At 40.0% G+C, this 20,602-nt stretch overlaps 1 protein-coding gene across 2 annotated transcripts in view; it reads left to right on the top strand.

Annotated features, from left to right (window-relative positions):
• The window catches only part of CYP39A1 (cytochrome P450 family 39 subfamily A member 1), an 80,864-nt gene extending 60,764 nt beyond the window's left edge, over positions 1–20,100 (top strand). For both annotated transcript variants that reach the window (XM_081828380.1, XM_081828381.1), the window contains 4 exons: positions 1,134–1,229; positions 2,091–2,179; positions 16,373–16,460; positions 19,057–20,100. In XM_081828380.1, the coding sequence (XP_081684506.1) occupies positions 1,134–1,229; positions 2,091–2,179; positions 16,373–16,460; positions 19,057–19,128 (345 nt within the window). In that variant the 3' untranslated portion in view covers positions 19,129–20,100. The remainder of the gene's footprint in view (positions 1–1,133; positions 1,230–2,090; positions 2,180–16,372; positions 16,461–19,056) is intronic.
• The last annotated feature ends 502 nt before the right edge of the window (positions 20,101–20,602 follow it).

Below are 20,602 nucleotides of genomic sequence, written 5' to 3'. Positions count from 1 at the left end.
GAGCCGCGTGTCAGGCTCCAAGCAGGGCATGGAGCCTGCTTAAGATTCTCTCTTTCCTTTGCCCCCCCACCTCTAATTAAAAAAAAAAATAATGACCCCCCTTCCCATACACCACTTCCTGCTACCATAAAAAGACATGTTTTTAATTGTAAGGTGCTTATATTCTAGGTGCATAAGGTAAGTGTTTTGCAAATATCTTGAGGACATTTCAAAATCCCGCAGGGTTAAATAGATAAGTGGCTTCCAGTGATTGGTTCTGGGAGTTACTAATAAAATGTTTCTGTCTCAGTAAAGCTGACCGCCATCTAGTGGTTACACACTATGGGAGAGCTCTTTGTCCTATGGTTCCTGAACATGATAATGGAAGAGTGATTTTATGACACGGTTTTTAGTTCTTAGAATAATTTATATATCATGAAAACCTACGATAGCATAAACAGGGAAGGACAATGCAGACTCTTCTGCTTGAGGAAACACACTACTTAGCCTCAGTCCCACAGCCACAGCGATCCCAAACGCAAAATCAACCAAAGACACACACAATACTCGCTTTGTCCTATGTCTTCCTAACCAGTTGTCTTCATATTCTTTCTGCCCTAACAGTTGCTTCAGGAGTGAGGGAAAAAAAGAGAGAGAGAGAGGATCCACTGTCTCTTCCTTGACACTACCATGAGTGTCCCAGGGACAGAACACCCACTGCCCTGTCCTCAGTGCTACTATGGCCGGTGTCCTGTCTCAGATTTTTCTGTTCCACAACCATAACCTAGGGGTCCACTGTGGTTCCCATCATCAGAAGCACTTGCTGCAAACCCCAGTATCGAATATCAAAAGCTGCATCACAGCAGACATATACTAGTTTCTAAAATGTTCTCATTTATCTCATTTATCTAATATTTTTCCCGTGTAACCAAATTTATAGGCACATGTAACTAATCATCAGAATTAGAACATAGCCATCGCCTAAGCTGGAAAATAGAAATGATCCTTCCAGGAAGGGGTTAGATTTTCTCACCATTGATTATAAAATGTATGTGTCTTCCCTACAATATAGTTGGAGCATTATTTTTAATGACCCAAACTCTCCTGAAAGTAGATTTCAAAAAAATGACTTGAAACTGATTTTTCTATCATAGAATTACACTGTTCCTTCTGGTGACTTGTTGATGTTGTCTCCATTTTGGCTGCATAGAAATCCAAAATATTTTCCTGAACCTGAATTGTTCAAACCTGTAAGTTATCTCTTTCAATATACATTGTCCTTTGATTTTAATTTCTTTTAAACCAGGAGTATGAATTCATAGATTAACTATCCCTCTATCATTAAGCATCCCTATTCTCTGGTAACTAACAACCAAGTTGACTACAAAGGAAAAATTTAGACTTGTAATATGGATGGTATAACACAAATGAGATAGAAAAGTTTTTGAATTAGATTCACCAACTTTAAAATAAATGACCTGAAACCAGCAAAGTACATGAAAGTAAATATGTCTGGTTCTGACAGAAGACTTATTTTATATTTGTCAGGCAAATTGGTTTTGTTATTGGTTTCCAAGGAGTATAACAAAAGAAGAACAAGGCAAATTAAAACTACTTTGCTGTATCTTAAAATTGAGGAGTTATGGGGCTGAGCAGAATCTTAAGAGTTCATTTAGTCCATTCTCTGCCTTTAGGTAAACTTTTTAAAAAATGGCATCCAAATGTATTCATTCCACATCCCAAGTTCCCTCCAGTAAGCAGGACTGCCAGTAACTGACTGAATTTATTACCAAGGGCAATTCTGTGATGGAGCCTGAGACCTTATTATAAATAGTCTTCCTTTTCTGAGGTCAATTCCGTGGTTGATTTACATTATCATTTACATTTACCACTTAACAGAATTCTTTTTAAACCTTTTCTATTTATTGGTTCACATTCCAAAAACACAATTGTGTCTGATATTAATAACAGGTTGGGAAAAAATTACCAACAGCCCTGCAACTTTATATGCAAGGATTAGCTGTACAAAGTCATTTTTAGCCTAGAGAAATAAAGTTAAGCTTATTTATATAAGGCTGATTTGGAAAAAAAAAAATGCTTTCTTCCCACAGGAACGTTGGAAAAAGGCAAACTTAGAGAAGCATGCTTTCTTGGACTGGTTCATGGCATTTGGAAGCGGGAAGTACCAGTGTCCTGGAAGGTCAGTGAGACAGCTGGGCCACATTTATCCAAAAAGTCTAAGAAAGATGATGGCTCTGAGGGGGGGGAAATTTTGGCTTAATCACCCTTTTCTTTATTATCAAACTACAGGGAGATCCAGGAGACCGCGTTTTGTTTGGTTGGCTAGTTGTATTGTGCGATATCTTTGTGGGAATGTCTACAGTGGCTTCTGATGAACCTCATGAGAACAAAAATATTATAATTGCTGCTACATGATGAAAGCAGGGTTATTAAAATTTTTTTTATAGAATGGATTAGAGTGGGGTGTAACTTAGGTTATATAATCATGCTTATATTCCATGTGAGAGACATGGAGTGGTAGGATCTACCAGATTGGGAAAATAATCAGAAATAGGATGGATCAAGGGGAAGGATTTGTGGAGGACTGTGGCTTGAATGTAGGTGGCTGGAAGACATGATGGAAATAGAGAAATCAGGAACAAGAGCAAGTTTGGTGGACAAGATGTTAAGTTTTCCTTTGAAAACTACTTAGTCTGAGATGTGGCAAGTATGTATCATATAACCAAAGTCTGTAGGTTAAATCTGAATGTTGAATAAATGTAACAATAAATAAAACCTCCATAGTCTAGTTTTTCTGTTTTTAAAAGTCCTTAACTTTTCTATTTAAGTAGCCAAACCATGAAACATTGTTTCTAAAGACAGACAAAGCAGAATTTTTCAGGAAAGTGATGACTTCATTTGGACAGTGTTCTAGCAAGATGGATCTTTGCACTAGAAACTTAATCCCATAGATCTTTAGTATAATCCTCAGAAAACTGCACCCATTCTAAATTTGTATACCAAGAGCCAATTTATCTTCTCATGTACCAAATCCTTAGTGAGTCAGAGAAAATTGCCTTTAAAGTAACTGACGATCAAAGTTCATCATGAACACATAGCCTTATGGCCTTGCAGCTGTCACCCCTTGGAGTTCTGGCCACTGAGGCAGTATGAGAACCCCTCTCATTAGTGAACACAGAAGGTTTTGCTGAATTTAGTAAATAAGTATTCAGTGCTGCTATCAGCTGCCAACCAAAAATCAGAATGGAAGAATATTGTTCCTGCTCTGAATAATGGGAATGCTGGAAATATGTTTGGAGGAAGAACCCCTGCTAAGCACTTCCCCATTGCTGGGAAGCCCTTGGAAACAGGTAGGAAGGGAACTCTTCCCAGTAATTCTATTGCTGGAGAAGTCTGGTAGTTTTGTAGAAAAACAGGAGAAAGCAGCAAGAACTACCAGACTTCTTCAGCAATGGTAGCATGCAGAATGAGGTGTTCGCCTTACAGTGGACATTCTCTTCTTAAACTATGAATTTAAATGAAGGAATAGAACAGGGGATTTCCAGTGTCGAGTGGATATCTCTGAGAGTTGATGATCTCAGCACAAAGGAATGTGCTTCCTGTATTGTGCTTGCGTGGGCAGACACACACACACACACACACCACCCTCCATCCAACAGCCTTAATTTCCCTTGCTTCCCATCCCTGCAAGAGGATGCCTGGTCGGCTGTCTCACTGTGGTCGCTGATATGGGTTACATTCCAGTGTAAAACAATAACCCTGATCTTTGGCAAGATACCTCACTTACAAAAGCTTGCTTGGTTAAGAAGAGGGTGTAGTAAGAGTAAGTCTACAACAGTTGAGAAGTGGAAATGAAGCGTGGATTCCTCAGGAGTAGAAACTGTGACCTCTACTTTTTGTGTATGTGTTTGGGTCCTTCCTATATCCTGGGGCAGTACTAGGCAACACTTGTATTGAATTACTAATGAAAATTACACAGTGATGGGAAAATTAGTTCAAACATAGGTCTGGCTGAGGGCGCCTGGGTGGCTCAGTTGGTTAAGCGACTGCCTTCGGCTCAGGTCATGATCCTGGAGTCCCGGGATCGAGTCCCACATCGGGCTCCCTGCTTGGCAGGGAGTCTGTTTCTCCCTCTGACCCTCCTCCCTCTCATGCTCTCTGTCTCTCATTCTCTCTCTCTCTCTCAAATAAATAAAATCTTCAAACATAGGTCTGGCTGATAGTAGATTAATAGTAGTAGGGTTCAACCTAACAGATATCTCTGGAGCACCTAATATTAGTATGTTTATTCTTCCATTCAGTAAATATTTACTGAGGGTATGCTCTATGCCAGGATAGGGTTCTACGAGCTACCTTGGAAAACAAAATAAGGGATGAAGTCCCTTCCCTCAAGGAGGTTATTGTCTTAACTCCAGTCACTTCAGGAACCACTGGGGAAATTCAAAGATGCATAACATTCCTGAGTCGCTTATAATGTAGCTGGGGAGATGAGACAGAGCAACATGAAAAACAAGCTCTACTTAACAGCATAAGATGACCCATGAGAAATGCCAAATGACATATGTACATAATAACCACCGTAGGAGTTTTGAGGAAGGAGATTAGAAAAGGCTTATGGACTCGATGAGAGTCATCAATAAGCAGCACAGAGGAAAGCTCACCTTCCCAAGGGGCAGTGATATCAAAGTTTGAGGGGAGCAAGAAAAGTAAGCACTCACAGGAATGGGATGGAATGCAATGTACCTGTATGTTGGGGTTTGTGAAGCTCTGCATACAGTTGGTTCTACATGTTTATTTGAACGATAATACAATCTTAATAACTGTGCCTTATTCAGTAAAGTATCTCGCAGTACTTGGAGAAGTACTTGTATACTTAGAAATAGTTGAGTGCTTTTGAGGAGGGAGCACACTCAAATCTCTGTGGATTTCATGATAAGTTGCAAATTCAGTTTACTCTGAGGAGTTTGTTACATAAACAAATGTATCCCCTCAACTCCGGTTGTTAAGTAGACTTGAACAAACTGTATTTACTTACCTAATTGTTTCCTAACATTTTCACTATGCTGTGCACATGTCCTGGGGGCGGGGGTGGGGGGAGGGATATAAAAAAGAGTTGGGAGTGAGGGTGGGAAGGGGTAGATGTGGTCAATTCCCAGACAGAGTCAGGCTACCAGACCCCTTTATGAATTGTTAGCCCTGCTTCTCTCTCTTACTGCTTTACTGAGGAGCAGTGACTTGCTGAAAGGAGCCCAGAAACCATTGGCAAAATTGCAGTCAGCTTTTTCCCAGCCATTTCATTTTGACACTTCATTATGAGGCTAAGATTTAAATCTGTCAAGCGCAGAAGAAGCAATTCAAGACTGACTTTTGATACTGGGGCCAAAGTGCTCCTAAAATAAAACATGTTCATTTCTGAGCAGAGAATGTCAGAGAAGACCCTCTTTTCCTTCTCTTTACAAACTAGATCTCCAGCCTGGAACACAGAATACCTGGACGGGATTTCCATCTGTGAGAGGAAGAAAGGACACTCTCTGCCTGGGTGTCTTCCACCGCTCTCCCCTCTTTGTTTTTGTTTGTTTGTTTGATGGGCTTTCTCCCTTCATCCAACTCAGTGACTGCTCTTTTTTTTTTTTTTTTTTAGATTTTATTTATTTATTTGACAGAGAGAGACACAGCGAGAGAGAGAACACAAGCAGGGGGAGTGGGAGAGGGAGAGGGAGAAGCAGGCTTCCCGCTGAGCAGGGAGCGCGATGCAGGGCTCGATCCCAGGACCCTGGGATCATGACCTGAGCCGAAGGCAGATGCTTAACAACTGAGCCACCCAGGCGCCCCACAGTGACTGCTCTTGAGCAAGTTAGATGTCTCCTGTTCAGAAACAGGGTTTAATTCCCAGGAAATGAGGACCGAATTAAAACTGTACGGTGTCACCATACTGCCCATGGGCTATTGTCTACCCATTATCTAACATTCTCTTCCCTTCCTGACAGCCCTCGCTTTCGTTTGGGGATCCATGGGATTCTGGGGTGCTGATTCCGCCCCCAGCTCCACAGGAGTGGAGCACTGTTCCCTAAGCCCATCCGCAAATCCTATCCCTGTCCCCTCCCTCCTTCCCATAATGATCGGTTTCATTGTCAGTGTAGGTTTCAAGCAGTGCCATTAACTACCTAGGTTTCTGTTGAGACTTCTGGGTCAAACATAATCATTCCCTGTGGGATGTGAATTACAGAAGCACTTGGCCCCCAAAACTGTTGGCAGCTATTTTGAGACAATAAAAGCAGGCAGTGTTAGGATGCAATTGGTCCCGTAGAGCAGAGCAGTGGAGGCAAACTGGCTTCCTGGGAACATCGCTGAGCTGCTGGAGTGATCTCTGCCTGAGGCCAGCACCAGCTCTGTTTTTCAGGTACATAAAGCAATGCATTGTCAACTTCCTCTAGATCAGTGATTCTTAAAGTGTGATCCCCAGACCACCAGTAGTAACACTACCCGGAAACTTGCAAAAAATGCACATTCTTGGGCCCTTCCCCAGACCTACCAAATCAGAAACTTTGGGAGAGGGGCACAGCGATCTGTGTTTTAACAAGCCTTCCAGGGGATTCTGACGCAGGTGAAAGTTTGACAACCACGAGCCCAGAATACTTTGCCTCCTGCCACCAAACTGATTTTATTTTCCTAAAAGATTTCAAAGGCAGATGAGATTATGGGGAAAGTCCTTCCCCTTTAAGTCGAGTAGCCATGCGTGCATGAAGGATGCCTGTGAAAGTCTGTCAGTCTGCTGCCTTCCCTGAATTCCAGGGCGAGATCATTCTATTTTCATAAGCCGCAGCTGGTAGCAACTCGGAATATACTTCAGAGCCCCTGCTCCTGGCAACCGTGGCAGTTTTCCAGCCCACGCTGCCATTGCCCACAATGACTTCTAGTGGGGGGGGGGAGGGAAGCAAGAGATTTTCTTTTCAAAAGCAAGAGAGGGAGGCAATATCAAAATCAAGACGTTAAACTAAAATCTTTCGCTTCCCGTAATCTTAGCATTCCTTTAGTACCCCGTGTTTCTTTCTGATGGAGCCCTGTTCTAGACCCCTGGCCTTTTAGAGTGACCCTCTACTCCTCCCTCTCTTTGGCCTTCCATGACGGCTCCCACCTCCTAAACCAGGTCTTCATGCCCCACCATCAGGTGACATTAGAGTTTCCTAAGCCTTCTCCCAGGCTCTATTATCTCTTCTTTCCGTCCACCTTACTCACTACCCACAGATTCATTGTCCTCAAATAATCATCTCAGACTCTCACTCTCATGAAGACTCTGGTGCTGCTGCCTGCAGGCCAAGCTCAACAGCCTAGAACTCCAGGCTCTCCACAATTTGATGCTGATTTACACCTTTCTGAACATGGGGAGGCGCCTCCCAGAGGGTCTACGAGCCCCCAGCTACAGTGCCCACTCCTTCGCTTGCTCATACGCTCTGCTGCATGTGGAATGCCCGCACTCAACATGTCTACTTAGTTAAAGCCCGTTTCCTTCCGTCCAGGTCTAGCTCAGGTTTGACCTCCACCAAAGCTATCACCGATTGCTCCAGATCACAGCACTCTCTGCAGACTCCAAACGTCCACAGCCCTTTTGTTTCTACCTTTACTCATAGCGTCACCCTGTCTCTCCATGTGCATTCCTAGCGTGAGGTCTGTTGCGTCAGACTCTGTGCTCTCGAGGTCTGTGTAGTGCTCCCTGAATATTTATCTACAAACGGGGAAAACACCCAAGTACTAAGTATTTAAGGAATTTTCAACATGTTTATATTTTAATGAGCTTTATTTGTAGATGTGTAATGTTGTCCTTGTAAGTGTAAAAAATAAATTTGTTATAAATAATATGCCTCATTATTTTCACTGTTTTGACATAAGAGCATTAAGAAAACTTTCCTAACATGAACATAGCTCAGTTTGCTTCTGTAAAAATACAAATTTATGAAGCCCATTTTCTTTGACATAAAAGCTTTTAATGTTACAGGGACGTATAAGTTAGTCTCTGATATTTTAGGCATCAAACAAAATTCAAGAACATGGTAAAGGCTTGAAAACACTTTTTTGCGATTGTAGAAAAAATGACTAGTGAAAAATTGAGGTAATTTTCCTACCATATTCAAATATTTGGCTTTGGAGAAAAGTATCATTTTTAGTACATATTACTTACTATCTGTATTATTAATTCACTTTACCTTTCCTCTAACTAGGATATCAATCAAAATGCTTAGAACTAATATGAAATATGTTAATTTTATGCTCTTTTAATAACTAATACCTAACTTAATAACTAAACTGACTTAACCCTCAAAGATAAAAGAAGAAAAATATTAAAGCCTCTCTCAAGCACAGTATGAATTGGTCAAAAGCCTCCATTATCATTTTACCTATGGGAAGTGCAGTTTTATGATTTTAAAGAACATCGCAGGGACTCAAGTTAGTTAAGGAAATGCCTTACAGATTGTAGTGGGAAGCTCTTTTAATGAATTCATAAATATTTTTCCAATTATTTCTAATCAAAATATATGTAGTATTGCTAACAAGTCTACTCTTAAATAGCTTGTGGACATTGGGTCTTGCTTACGTTCTCCTCTGCGTGTAGAGGAACTATATGTTGAGGGTCTTCTGTGTGTCATAATGCTTAAAGAAATGGCGTTTCCACACACAGGTAGAATTTTTCAATAAGCGCAATTTATTCACTAGGTCTACAGCATATTCAGGATCAAAGGCCCAACACTGTCATTCAAATCCTCCATGAACAGGGTCATCCTGCTCCGCCAGCTTCATCTCTCATCACCTCACCTCCTAGAGGGCAGGGTGTGAAGCCCTCACAGGCCCCTCGATGTTCCAGGGCCCCTTGTGAGCCTGTACCTTGGAACAGGTTGTCCCTCTGCCCCGAGTGCCTTCCTCACTGGAACGGCCGCCACCCTGCCTCCCAGAGTGTTCATTGTCCTTAGGCTGCGGCAGGGCCTCTGCGGAAGCGCTAGCGGTCCTCTATGCCAGGGGGCCCAGCTCATAGCTGTGCACTGCTCTCTAGCAGACTACTGTCAGACAAGGGCTAAAGCCAGAGCTGCAAGGAAATAGGATTTGTTTGGATCAAGTGGAACCTGCGAAACTGTTTTGGAATTCACAAATGCAGAACTAGCCAGTATTTCTCCAGTGCTGCCAGATAAGCGTTGAATACTGGGAAGTCACGGCTTATTCTACCCCCCAAAACGTCAGCTGGGTTATCTGAGAAAGGGATCTCGTCTAATTTACTTCCAGGAAAGGAGCTAAGTACTGAGAATTGGTCATTTTAGTAACTGGGAACTTTGATACTGAATTTCATATGTTGGTTGGTGCCCGCCACATTTTTCATTTGATATGGGGGCTCGTGCCCTCCATGAAATACTTCATGGGGCTTTAGAGATAGCACTCTTTTTTTGTTATTCTACCCCTTTGGCTACTCCTTCCCGGTGTCCTTTGCTCATCTTTCTCACCTTCCTGACCTCCAAATTTTGGAGTGTCCCAGAACTCTCTTGTCAAATATCTAGGTGTTTTTTTTTTTTTTTCCTATTTAACTTACTCCCTTAGTGAGTTCTCCTGTCCTATGGCTCTAAATAATCCTCTGAATAGTGATGACTCTGTATTTATATCTCATATGTCTCCAGTCCTGACTGAATCTCTCCTAAACATCAGGCCCATTTACCCAGCTTCCCCTCAGCGACTGCACAAGCTATGCTTAACAGGTCCAAAACTGAGCTCCAGAAGACAGCTCCCCAGCCTGCTCTTCCTTCGTCCTCACTATTGCTGAGGTAAATAGCAACTGTATCCTTGCATTTCCTCAGGTCAAAAACTCATTGTCAAGTCAAAAGTCATTCTTGACTCTGTCTTCCACATCTATAATGCAAAGCCCATCATCCAGAGTATATCTCGTCTCTCACTCTGGCTCATGACTATTTCTGCCATCCTGGTCCAAGTCACCACTTTCTATTGTCTGGAAAATTGTAATGGCTTCCTAATCAGTCTTCTGGCTTCCATCTCCATCACCTTATGTTTTATTCTCAGTGTAGCAGTCAGAATAATTCTTTTGAAACCTAAGTCATGTTTGCTCAAAACTGTCCAATAGCTTCCCATCTCACCGAATAAAATGTAGTCTTCAGCATGCCCCGTGGGCTCTCTACTTGCCCGGGGTAGTTCTCTGACAGCAGCCCCCCCACCCCGCCCGTTCATGCTCATCTCTGGCAATACTAGCCTCCTCGTTGTTCCTCGTTCTCCTTTCTCTGGATTTGTGCACCTTCTACTCCTTCTGCATGGAATTCTGTACTCAGATATTCATATGGCATATTCTCCTCCTCCATTCCAGTATCTGCTGAAATGTCCCCTCCTCAGGGAGACCTTCTTCACCTGAAATATTGTAGCCCACACCATCACTCCATTTCCCCTTATCTTGTCTTACTTATTATTTTAGTACTTATTCTTATACTTTATATATGCCTTCCTTGTTTATTTGCTGCCTACTTACTACCTCTCTGCTAGAATTTAAACATTTTTATGAAAGCATGAGTGGTTTTTTGTTTACAAAAGTAAATTTTGTTAAGTTCAGCACTTAGAAGAGCATAAAGCACAGAAAGACAATAAACATTGAATGGATAAATGAATGGAGATCTCATTTTATTATAAGAACTCTTAGTATGTAACCTAAGTGACAGTTCACTGTTCCCATAACTGTTACTCTTTTCCAGGAGGGGTAAGGAGGAAGGGCATGTGACTTATATCCACACCCTTAGTTGTCTCCTCCAAATTAGACCCTTAGTGTTCTGCGATGTTTGCCACGGTCCCAGCTCCTCGTGGAAGATGAGGTGCTGTTTCTTTCACACTATCTCCAGCAGAGAGAGGAAAGTGAGGCTCTTTACACTTTCTGTTATTTTATTATCTTTATTCTTCACAGCACTGTTGTACAGGACCATGTAAGTGCATCACTCGTGACTGCATTTAAAAAAAATTATACAGGTTTGATTCCAGACCATTGTAACAAAGCAATTATAGCAATAAAAGTGAGTCAAATGAAATTTTTGGGTTCCCAGTGCATATAAAAGCTATGTTGTGGTCCGTTAAGTGTGCAATAGCATTATGTCTAAAAAATGCATGTACCTGACTTTAAATACTTTATTGCTAAAAACATGCTAACTATAAGCTAAGCTGAACTTGCAGCTAGTGGTAATCACTGATCACAGATCACCATAACGAGTTTAATAATAATGAAGGTTTGAAATACTGTGAAAATTACCAAAATGTGATTGAAAGACACAAAGTGAGCAAATGCTGTTGGAAAAATGGTGCCCATAGACTTGCTCAATGCAGGGTTGCCACAAATCTTACATTTGTAAAAGAGGCAATATCTGTGAAATGCAATAAAACGAGGTATGCCTGTGGTATAGTCAGGAAAATATAAAAATTGTACATGGGGCGCCTGGGTGACTTAGTCGGTTAAGCGTCCAACTTGTGATTTCAACTCAGGTCACGATTTCCTGTATCTTGAAATTGAGCCCACGTCAGGCTCCTTGCTCAGCCCACTCAGCCAAGAGTCTGCTTGAGATTCTCTCCCTCTGCTCCGCCTCCTCCACTCATGTGCATGCGTGCTCTCTCTCTCTCTCAAATAAATAATCTTTTTGTAATTGTACATAAAATATTTCTTTTACCAGGGCACCTGGGTGGCTCAGTCAGTTAAGTGTCTGACTCTTGATTTTGGCTCGGGCCATGATCTCAGGGTTGTGGGATTGAGCCCCAAGTTCCCCAAGGGCTCATACCCCGCAGGGGCTCCATGCTCAGTGTAGAGTCTGCTGGAGATTCTCTCTCTCCCTCTCCTTCTGCCCCTCCCACTCATGCTCTCTCTCTCTCAAATAAATAAAATATTTAAAATATATATATTTCTTTTACCATAGCTCAGGAGAAAAGCACTTCACAGGAAGTCCCCTGTCTCTACCATTGACTCCTGTACACAGGGCTGTTCTTGTCTGTTGCAAAATAGCCACAGAGCAGTCACCCTCCTTTTCACTTCATCCCTTCCCCAAGGACTTGCTTTCACTCCAAGATCCATCACCTTTCTCCATTAGTTCATTTCTCAAAGTCTGAGAATAATACTGGGGTCTTTCAGCACGACTGTCCACCATTGTCCTTGGGACTTGAGTTCCTCGAAACAGTTCTTCATGGGCATGGCACATCATCTCCCCCTCTCTTAAGATATGCTCAAAATGTGGATTCTTCAAATTCTGTACTGAATAATTGACTGCCATTTCAATATCTCTCTTTCTCTTTCACATAGCTCCCAAAGACAATCATCTTTCTTTCCTATGAGATGGTTTGCTCCAAATCTATAAAGAGGAAATTAAATATTTACCCCCAAATTATCAAGACTGGTCTCTCTCATGATAAAGTTAGGGTATTATTATAAAGAACAATGGGAGGAACACTGAACATGTATTTCTTATAAATCACAGCATCACAGCTGAAGTTTTGCCAGCCTTTGTCCTGGGCCCATTTCTCTTATCAGTCAATTAAAAAAAAAAAAAAAGAAATATAAACAAACAAACAAAAGAACAATGTTTACTTTTTCCTTTCAAATCTTCAAAGCTGTTCTATTGTCTTCTGGCTTTCATAATTTCTGATGAGAAGTCTGTGATCATTTTAATTAAATAATTAATTAATTTGCTTATTTATTTATTTTTTATTTATTGTGTCCCCCCCTCCCCTGGCTGCTTTTAAGATTTTTTTTCTTTGTCACTGTTTTTTAACAATTTGATTATGATTTGCCTTGGAATAGTTTTCTTTGTGTTTCTTTTGCTTTGGGTTCATTGTGATTCTTAGCTCTGTAAATTAATAGTTTTAACAAATTTGAAAATGTTTTAGCTATTATTTCTTCAAATATTTTTCCTGCCCACCTATCTGCATCACCAAATTACATGTATGTTAGACTCCTTGATACTATTTTATAGGTTACTTATACTCTGTTTATTTCTTTTTTCAGTCTTTTTAATTTATGTACTTCGTTTTGGATGTTCCCCATTGTTCTGTTAAGCTCCATGATCTTTTCTTTTGCAGTGTCTTATCTTCTCTTAATCCCATCCAGTGTGTTTTCATTGAAGAGACTGTATTTTTCAGTTTGAAACAGAAGTTCAGTTTGTTTGTTTTTTTTTATCTTCCATTTCTTTCTTCATTGTGCTTCTACCTTTTTGAACATCTGGATTATATCTAACTGGCTGTCTGCAATGTCTGTCATTTCAGGCTCTATTTCTTTTGAATGATTTTTCTCTTACTTATGTGCCATATTTCCCTGTTTCTTCTAGGCATGGTAATTTTTTGAATAAATTCAAGACATAAATTTTAAATTTTAAGGTACTAGATTTTATTGTATTCCTTTAGTTTTAGGCTTTACTGTGGCATGTAGTTAGTTGCTCAGAAAAACAAGTTTTCAAGACTTGTTGTTAAGCTTTGTTAAGGTAATGCAGGAGTAGCATTTAATTTTAAGATAAGATAATACCACTTCCAAGGCAATAATCTTGTAAAGACTCTATTCAATTGTCCAAGCGTTACAAGATCTTCCCACTCTTGCATGTGGAAACACAGGCTTCCATATCTTGTGGGAGCCCTGGGCATTACTCAGGTTATTGCTCCTTAGCTTTATTTTTCATCTTTCATCTCCACCTCAGTAGCTTCCTTTCACATGCTGAGTTGAGTACTCAGCCAAATACCCAAGGAGACCCCATTGTATTTCTCTGAAGCACTCTTGCTCTCTCTGTGAAACTCCCTCCTCTCTTTTATTCTTTCCTCCAAATTCTAGTCTCTTTAGCTTCCCTGAACTTTGATCTCTGACTTTTTAATTTAGTGAGACTGTCAGGTCTGTGTGGGTTTTCCCCTCCTTGCACAGTGACCTGGAGACTGCCATGGACGGTGAGTTGGAGATTTCAGGGCTCACCTCATTTATTTCTTTTCTCTTGGGAATGTCCATCCTACACTATAAATCTTACTCAGTTTTTGAGTTATTTAGAGCAGGACATGGCCAGAAGTGGAAGTTCCATTTTGTTAGAAGTTTGACAAAAATTTAGTTGTGAGAAATTCTGAACCTGAACACAAATTAGCAGAATTGCCTTTTCTTAGAATTGCTCTTTGATTCGAATCAGTAAATACTGTGTATGTTTTATTTCATAAACATTGATAGTCTCTTAGAATAAATTGTTTTTAGCACATGTAAGTAAGTAGGGTTAAATTTGCATCATAAATATTTGTGAAGAGGTGATGTGTTATCCAAGTGGGTTTTAACAACACCTGGAGTACTCAAGATTTCATTTGAAGTAAAATATAGACAAGATGTTTCAAGAATACTAGTAGGAAACAAATGTAATTATCTGAGATGAATATAAGATCATTCATATTCATTCAGTCACTCAGTAAATATTGAGGAGTCAATGGAACAATGGTTCCCACTGTTTGTGAATACTGTTGTTTATAAGGGAATACAGGCATGCAAACAATTTACTGTAATATGGTTAGATATAGTTGGATTGTAGATAAGGACATTGGTGGAAGAATATGTAAAGTGCCACAGGAACACAGAGAAGAAAGAAAGCTGGAAAGGGCAGGAAACTGAATTTGTTTTATGGAAGTCATCTCTTTCCATCATCTATTCATTCATTCATTCATTCATTCATTCATTCATTACATTACATTCATAACATCATTTAGTCACCAGTACAGTGCTCTGCACTGATAAGTCCCAACAATACAATTCCTCCTCTAGGAGAGAAGTGGCTAATAAGCAATTGCAATTCAGTGCAATAGATGCTATGGCTGAGATGTGCACAGGGGACCACAGAAGTGGAGAGGAAGGGCACCTCATCATGGAAGCAAATGATCAGAGAATGCCTCCAGAGGAGACCTAGCCTCAGGTAGGGAAAGGGCTTGCAACAGAGAGCATCACCATTCAGGAAATGTTAGGTATACAGGGGGCTAGAGCATGGGTTTCAAAGAGGAGTCAGTGGGGAAGAAGCTAGGAGATAGATGGGGGCATATTTTCAAAAGGCTGTCTGTGTTCTCTTACGGCATTTTGAAGAAAAAAGGGAGCATTGACAGATTGTGTGTGTGTGTGTGTGTGTCTAAAATGAGGAATAGTGATAGATTAATGTTTTAGAAAGTTCACTCCAATGGTAGAATGAAGGATAAAGTGGAGCAAAGTGAAACTGGAAGCAGGAAGATTAATCTGGAAGCTGAGCTAATTTAGTAATCCAGGAAACCAATCATGAAGAACCACACTGAGGAAGTAGTGGAGGGATTGGAGATAAGACAACAAGGAGAGGGATCGGGTAGTATTTAGAAGATAAAACAAAACAAAAGGACTCAATGCCAAATTGGATATAGAGGGTAAAGAAGAGGATTGAGTCTATGATGACTTCCAATTTTCTGACCCATTGGACTAAATGTATTCATTAAGAGCTAGGACCCCTAAAAGGCATTACCTACCCCAAGGAGAGCTCAAAACAACCCACTGAGATGCAAGAAAAAATAGCAGAATTCCATTTATACTTTTCTCTGTATTTTTTGTTTCTATTTGTGTGTGTCTTGCAAAATACATAGTAAACTAATATACTAGTATGTGTATATACTTTATAAGTAAATGAATATCAGTATATTGTCGGCTGTGCTCAAATATTTCATTATCAGGGTGTATGATAGAAAAGTTTGGAGACATCTGAGTGAAGGACTACAAAAGGAATAATAAATGTGGTAGTTATGGGGAATTTGGTAGTAATGGGGTAGTTATGGGTAGTTATTTGCCTATGAACAGTTAGGCAGTAATTTCTAGTGGGCGATAAGAGTCTAGCTCAGACAAGAGCATCCAATAGAACTTTCTGTGATCATGCAAAATGTTCTAAAGATGTACTGTCCAGTGTGGAGACCAGTAGCCACATATCGCTATTGAGCACTTGAAATATGACTGGTGCAACTGAGGAACTGAAAATTTTCATTTTGTTTAATTTTAATTTATTTAAGTTTGAATAGACACATGTAGCTAAATGGCTACAATGATAGGAAGCACTGATCTAAAACTTTGAAGAGAGACCTTCAGCTCTCATTTATTGAGTGCTTCCACTGGCTAAGTATTTTACATACATTTCTAAGCAATTCAATCATCCCAGCTACCCTCTGAAGTAGACAGTATTATAAAAGAAAAGAGTAAGTTCTTCCTTACTCTATGCTTTTAATGGTCAAAGTTCATATTGTGAAGAAGAGCATACTTGCTCTGAAATATGTGTACATTCTAGATATTCTCTCTTGGTAGATATTTATGCATCTTTCACAACCAAGTGCCAATTTTATATTTTTCTTTCAGGTGGTTTGCTCTGTTACAGATTCAAATATGTATTATTTTAATACTTTATAAATATGACTGTAGTCTTCTGGATCCATTACCAAAACAGGTAAGTGTTTTCAGAATTTTGAATATCATGGTTTTCAAATTTGCTATAAATTCTAACCCCTTGGTTTTAATTACTAGAGATAAGCTGCTAATTTCCTCACCTAGGCTTGATCTTAACAGGTGTCTTACATGGAACCGGACTGAGAAGATAACCCCTTAATTCCCTTACTTCTGAGTCTAATGTATATGCCATGGTAGCACAAGACCAAGACCAAATAGCAAAAAGCACCACTTACAGTGTTAAGAAGGTCCTCAGTGAATTCACCAATTTTGACACTGTTCCCTATGCTAAATAGGCATGGCCTTGATGTTGGGCTTGTTTCCCTAAAGAGGCATGTCTGTGGGTCCCAAACTGAACCATCAGTTTTAGAGGCAAGTCATAGCCCTTAGTCCATTTGGGAAGCAATGTCATGGAAGAAAAGAGCAGACAGTGAGCAACCGTAAAGACAGTAAGCAAGAATAAAAAGCCTGTGACCTTATTCCTACCGCTGACCATTGAATGGTCTAATCATTGAACTCCTCTGTGTTTCTATAGGTCTGCTCTCCTAGACCAGTGGCTTTCAAACTGGTGCAAACATCAGAATGACCTGGAGGGTGGGGGGCTTTTTAGAACACAGAATACTGGGCCCCGCCCCTAGAGTTTCTGATCTAGGACATCTAGGGAGGGGCAATAATTTGCATTTTTAACCAGTTCCCAGTGCTGCTGATGCTGCTGGTCTGGATAACACTCTTAGGACCACTGCCCTAGGAAATAGGGAGAGTGCAATTTAATTCCAGATGTTTGGAAGTCATTTTGAAGACTCTGGATAAAATGTGCTGTTTCAACTGAGGGTGAAGCTCAGAAGTTAAGCATTGCAATTTCAGGGCTATTCACATAGCATGTTGTGCTTTGATTTATTCTTGATATAATAAGGCTAGTGTATGGAGGGATAAATAAAACTCTTGGGTGACATTTCAATAGAAATTATGTAAGTGCTTAAGTGACACAGACAATATTGTATTACTCATAAATATGCACATTTCAGCACTTGCCCCTGATTTCTTTTGCACTTCTATTTTGAGTACACTAACTAGCAGTGCTGAAGAGCCCTCAAAATCCTACCATGAAAGGGAAATCAAAAAACCCTTCATAAAGGTTCTCAGCAAGTATAGTTTTATTATCAAAATGAAGAATAGGGCCAGGCATATACTCACAAAATACCAGTTCCTGGTCCACTGAGTTGGATGTCACAATTTTGCCCAGGACTGATTCCCCATCCAAATATTTTCCCACCAGTGAGAGGACACAAGAATGCCTTACCAGATTAGAAGGATGACATTTGTCAAAACCATGTAACAACTAACCCTAGCGATCAGTAATTTTGACCAGTTCCTTAGGCAAGATTTTGCCCAGTACTTTCTTCCTAGCTAAGAAGTGTATTAGTTATATTTATTATACTCTTATACACACATTCTATTTCTGTTTTGACGCTACTAAGAACATTTTTAAAGAAATATCTCAAAAAAAGGAAAGAAATATTATCTCAGTTTGTAAAAAGTGTGTAAGTGAATTCTCATGATCTCAAAGGGCATTTCATTTCATAATTCTTATTCTAGAAAGAGATGAATTGAAATTATGTAATTATTGGAATTGTTTTAATAAATTGTAAAATGGGGTGATCAAAAACTACAGGAAATGACCTTTGAATTGCCAGGCTCTTGTAGGAGCTGGGAGGGGATGTGTTGCCTGGGCATGTTCTGAACACTCTTGTCAAGCACGGGCACATCTCTGGGCTTGGAAATCAGCTTCCTCAAAGAAATATACTTGTCATAGTAGCAAAAATCAAATGCTAGAACCCCCAATTTTAATTTTGCAGAAGCCCAGTGTTTTATTTTATCTCAAAGGGTCTTAGGAAATTAATTTTAACTCTCATTAAGAACCAAACACTAAGCAAATACTATAAAGCTTCCCAAGATCCATGACCAGGCAGCAGTGTCCAGATGCTGGCAATGGGGGCTGTTCATTTTGAAGCATTTATAAGACCAATTCAATTTTCTTGCAAAAGCAAGCACATTTTTGCTAAGATAGTGAAGTTTTGCTTGTTTGGTTGGTTGGTTTTGTTCTGTTTTGTCTTTTGGGGGGTCATGAATCCTTAGATAATCTCACGAAGCCTATGGATCCCTTTCTAGAGAAGTACATAACTTCTCATACCCACAAATTTGTTTGCAATTTCGAGGGGTCCATGGCAACCCTGCACCTCGTTCTATCAACTCCCCTAGGGATCTCCTTCTTAAGAAGCCCATGCTGTGCCTTGTTGCATTCAAACTTGACCATAGACTGATGACTTAAATTGGACTGATTGTCTTTTCCTTACTCTTGATCTTCCCCCAACCCTCAAGGCTGACAGAACAAATTGCAAATGTTCTGTTCCTTGAATGGAAGGCTAAAATTGATGCTTGACATTATAAGACACTTCAAGTCTTCCAAGCAAACACTCTAGTCTCTTAAACCTAGACTCCGTACTTTTAGAGACAATTACACTTGAATAAACCTTCGGTCTAAAACTGTTGGCTTATGTCTCTTAATTTCTATATTTCTTCTGCATTTCTGCTTTTAGAGTCCTCTCCATTTGGTGGGTGTCCAACAGCCAGAAGGACAATGCCGAATTGAATTTAAACAAAGAAAATGACATCTGTTGGGCCTAAAGAGTGCCAGGGCCTTCTGGAAGAGTGACTGTCCCCATCCACTAGCCTGGCAGCATCTAGCTCTGAGCTCTACTAAAACATACGGCTTAACTTTGTTTTAGGATTTAGCTCAAGAGAATGTAGGTAGGTGTGTTTGGTAACTTAAGAGTAGACCAAGAATCTGACATCACTCTCACCGATACGAGATCTGAATATATGGTTTGTAGAAAATGTTTAAATGATTTAAAGAAGAGGCGTTTCTTAAGGAGTTGTAATTTGGTTTCGTGCATAACTGTATTAAAACTTTAATTAGAAATAATGCCTCTTGAGTGAAAATCTTAGTAAACTGTGAAGGCAACATACTTTAATTTCTGTTTTGAAAAAGGCTGAAAGTCTTAAACTCTAAGGAAATATTAAATAGTAATTTCTGGAAATTTTTTAGTTTTCTTAATATGATTCTCAACTGGCAATTGGAATTCTTAAGTTCCATTCATATAATTCTTTATGGTAAATAGGACTAGTGCTGAAACAATGAATAAAATGATAGCTTTCTAAGACCTGCGAAGACAGGGAGCATGTCTTACACTCATTCCGTGCTCAACTACACCTAGGACAACCCCTTCTGTATAAGGTTTATTCAGTAAAGGTATACTGATTGATATATTGATTTGTATTTTAATTGAAGGTGAAAGCACTCTTGATTCAAGGCATTAGTAGTTATAGGTGAAGAGGTACTATTTTTGTGGGTAGAAACACAAATAAAGTGATGTCAAGGCAAATAACAGCATTTGAATGTATTACTTAGGACTTCTGCCTGAAATATTTACTAGGAAACCCTGAAAAGAAATCCCGTCATGCCCCGGGGGAAACATACAACAGTAGTAACAGAGTGATCAGTGATGTCATGATTTGTCCTCTAATATTCAGTAAAATGCTGCTTGCCTCCTTTATTTCACAATAAATAAGCTTTGTGTGCATGTCGTCCTCTGGATTATTTGCTCCCCTGTGCTAGAATTATCCTGCAGAGTTGATAATGATTGCTTAGTCATCTATTTCCTACCAATGAGCAGATGACTCCCTAGGAGAAAATTAAGTACTCTGGAGTGCATTAACTCTTGCAGACTAATACAGAGATTCTGAAGCTTAGCTACCTGGTGCTTGCAGCTTAGCTTAGTGGGTTTGGGGTGTAGAGACTGGAGGGGCTGAAGGAAGCAGTTTAGAAGACCTGGCAGGGTTTGCTAAATATGGCAGGAGTGATCTTGGGGCAGACATGTCTTCCTGAACATCTGAGGCCCACAATGAAACACTGTATTTGCCTGTAATATGCATTTCAGCTGAATTTGCGGCCACTCGGGGCTAGTGTTTATCTCCATATTCTTGCTTGGTAAGGATAAATGTTAGCTGACAAGTTTATGCACTTAAAAAAGAATGCAGACGCAGGAGATCCATTGACCTTTGATAAATATAAAATAATGGTAA

Source organism: Leptonychotes weddellii, chromosome 8, assembly GCF_054177405.1.
Source record: "Leptonychotes weddellii isolate Sample4059 chromosome 8, ASM5417740v2, whole genome shotgun sequence".
Lineage (NCBI taxonomy): Eukaryota > Metazoa > Chordata > Mammalia > Carnivora > Phocidae > Leptonychotes > Leptonychotes weddellii.
The sequence above is the reverse complement of the archived record's forward strand: the minus strand, read 5'-3'. Positions and strand labels throughout refer to the sequence as shown.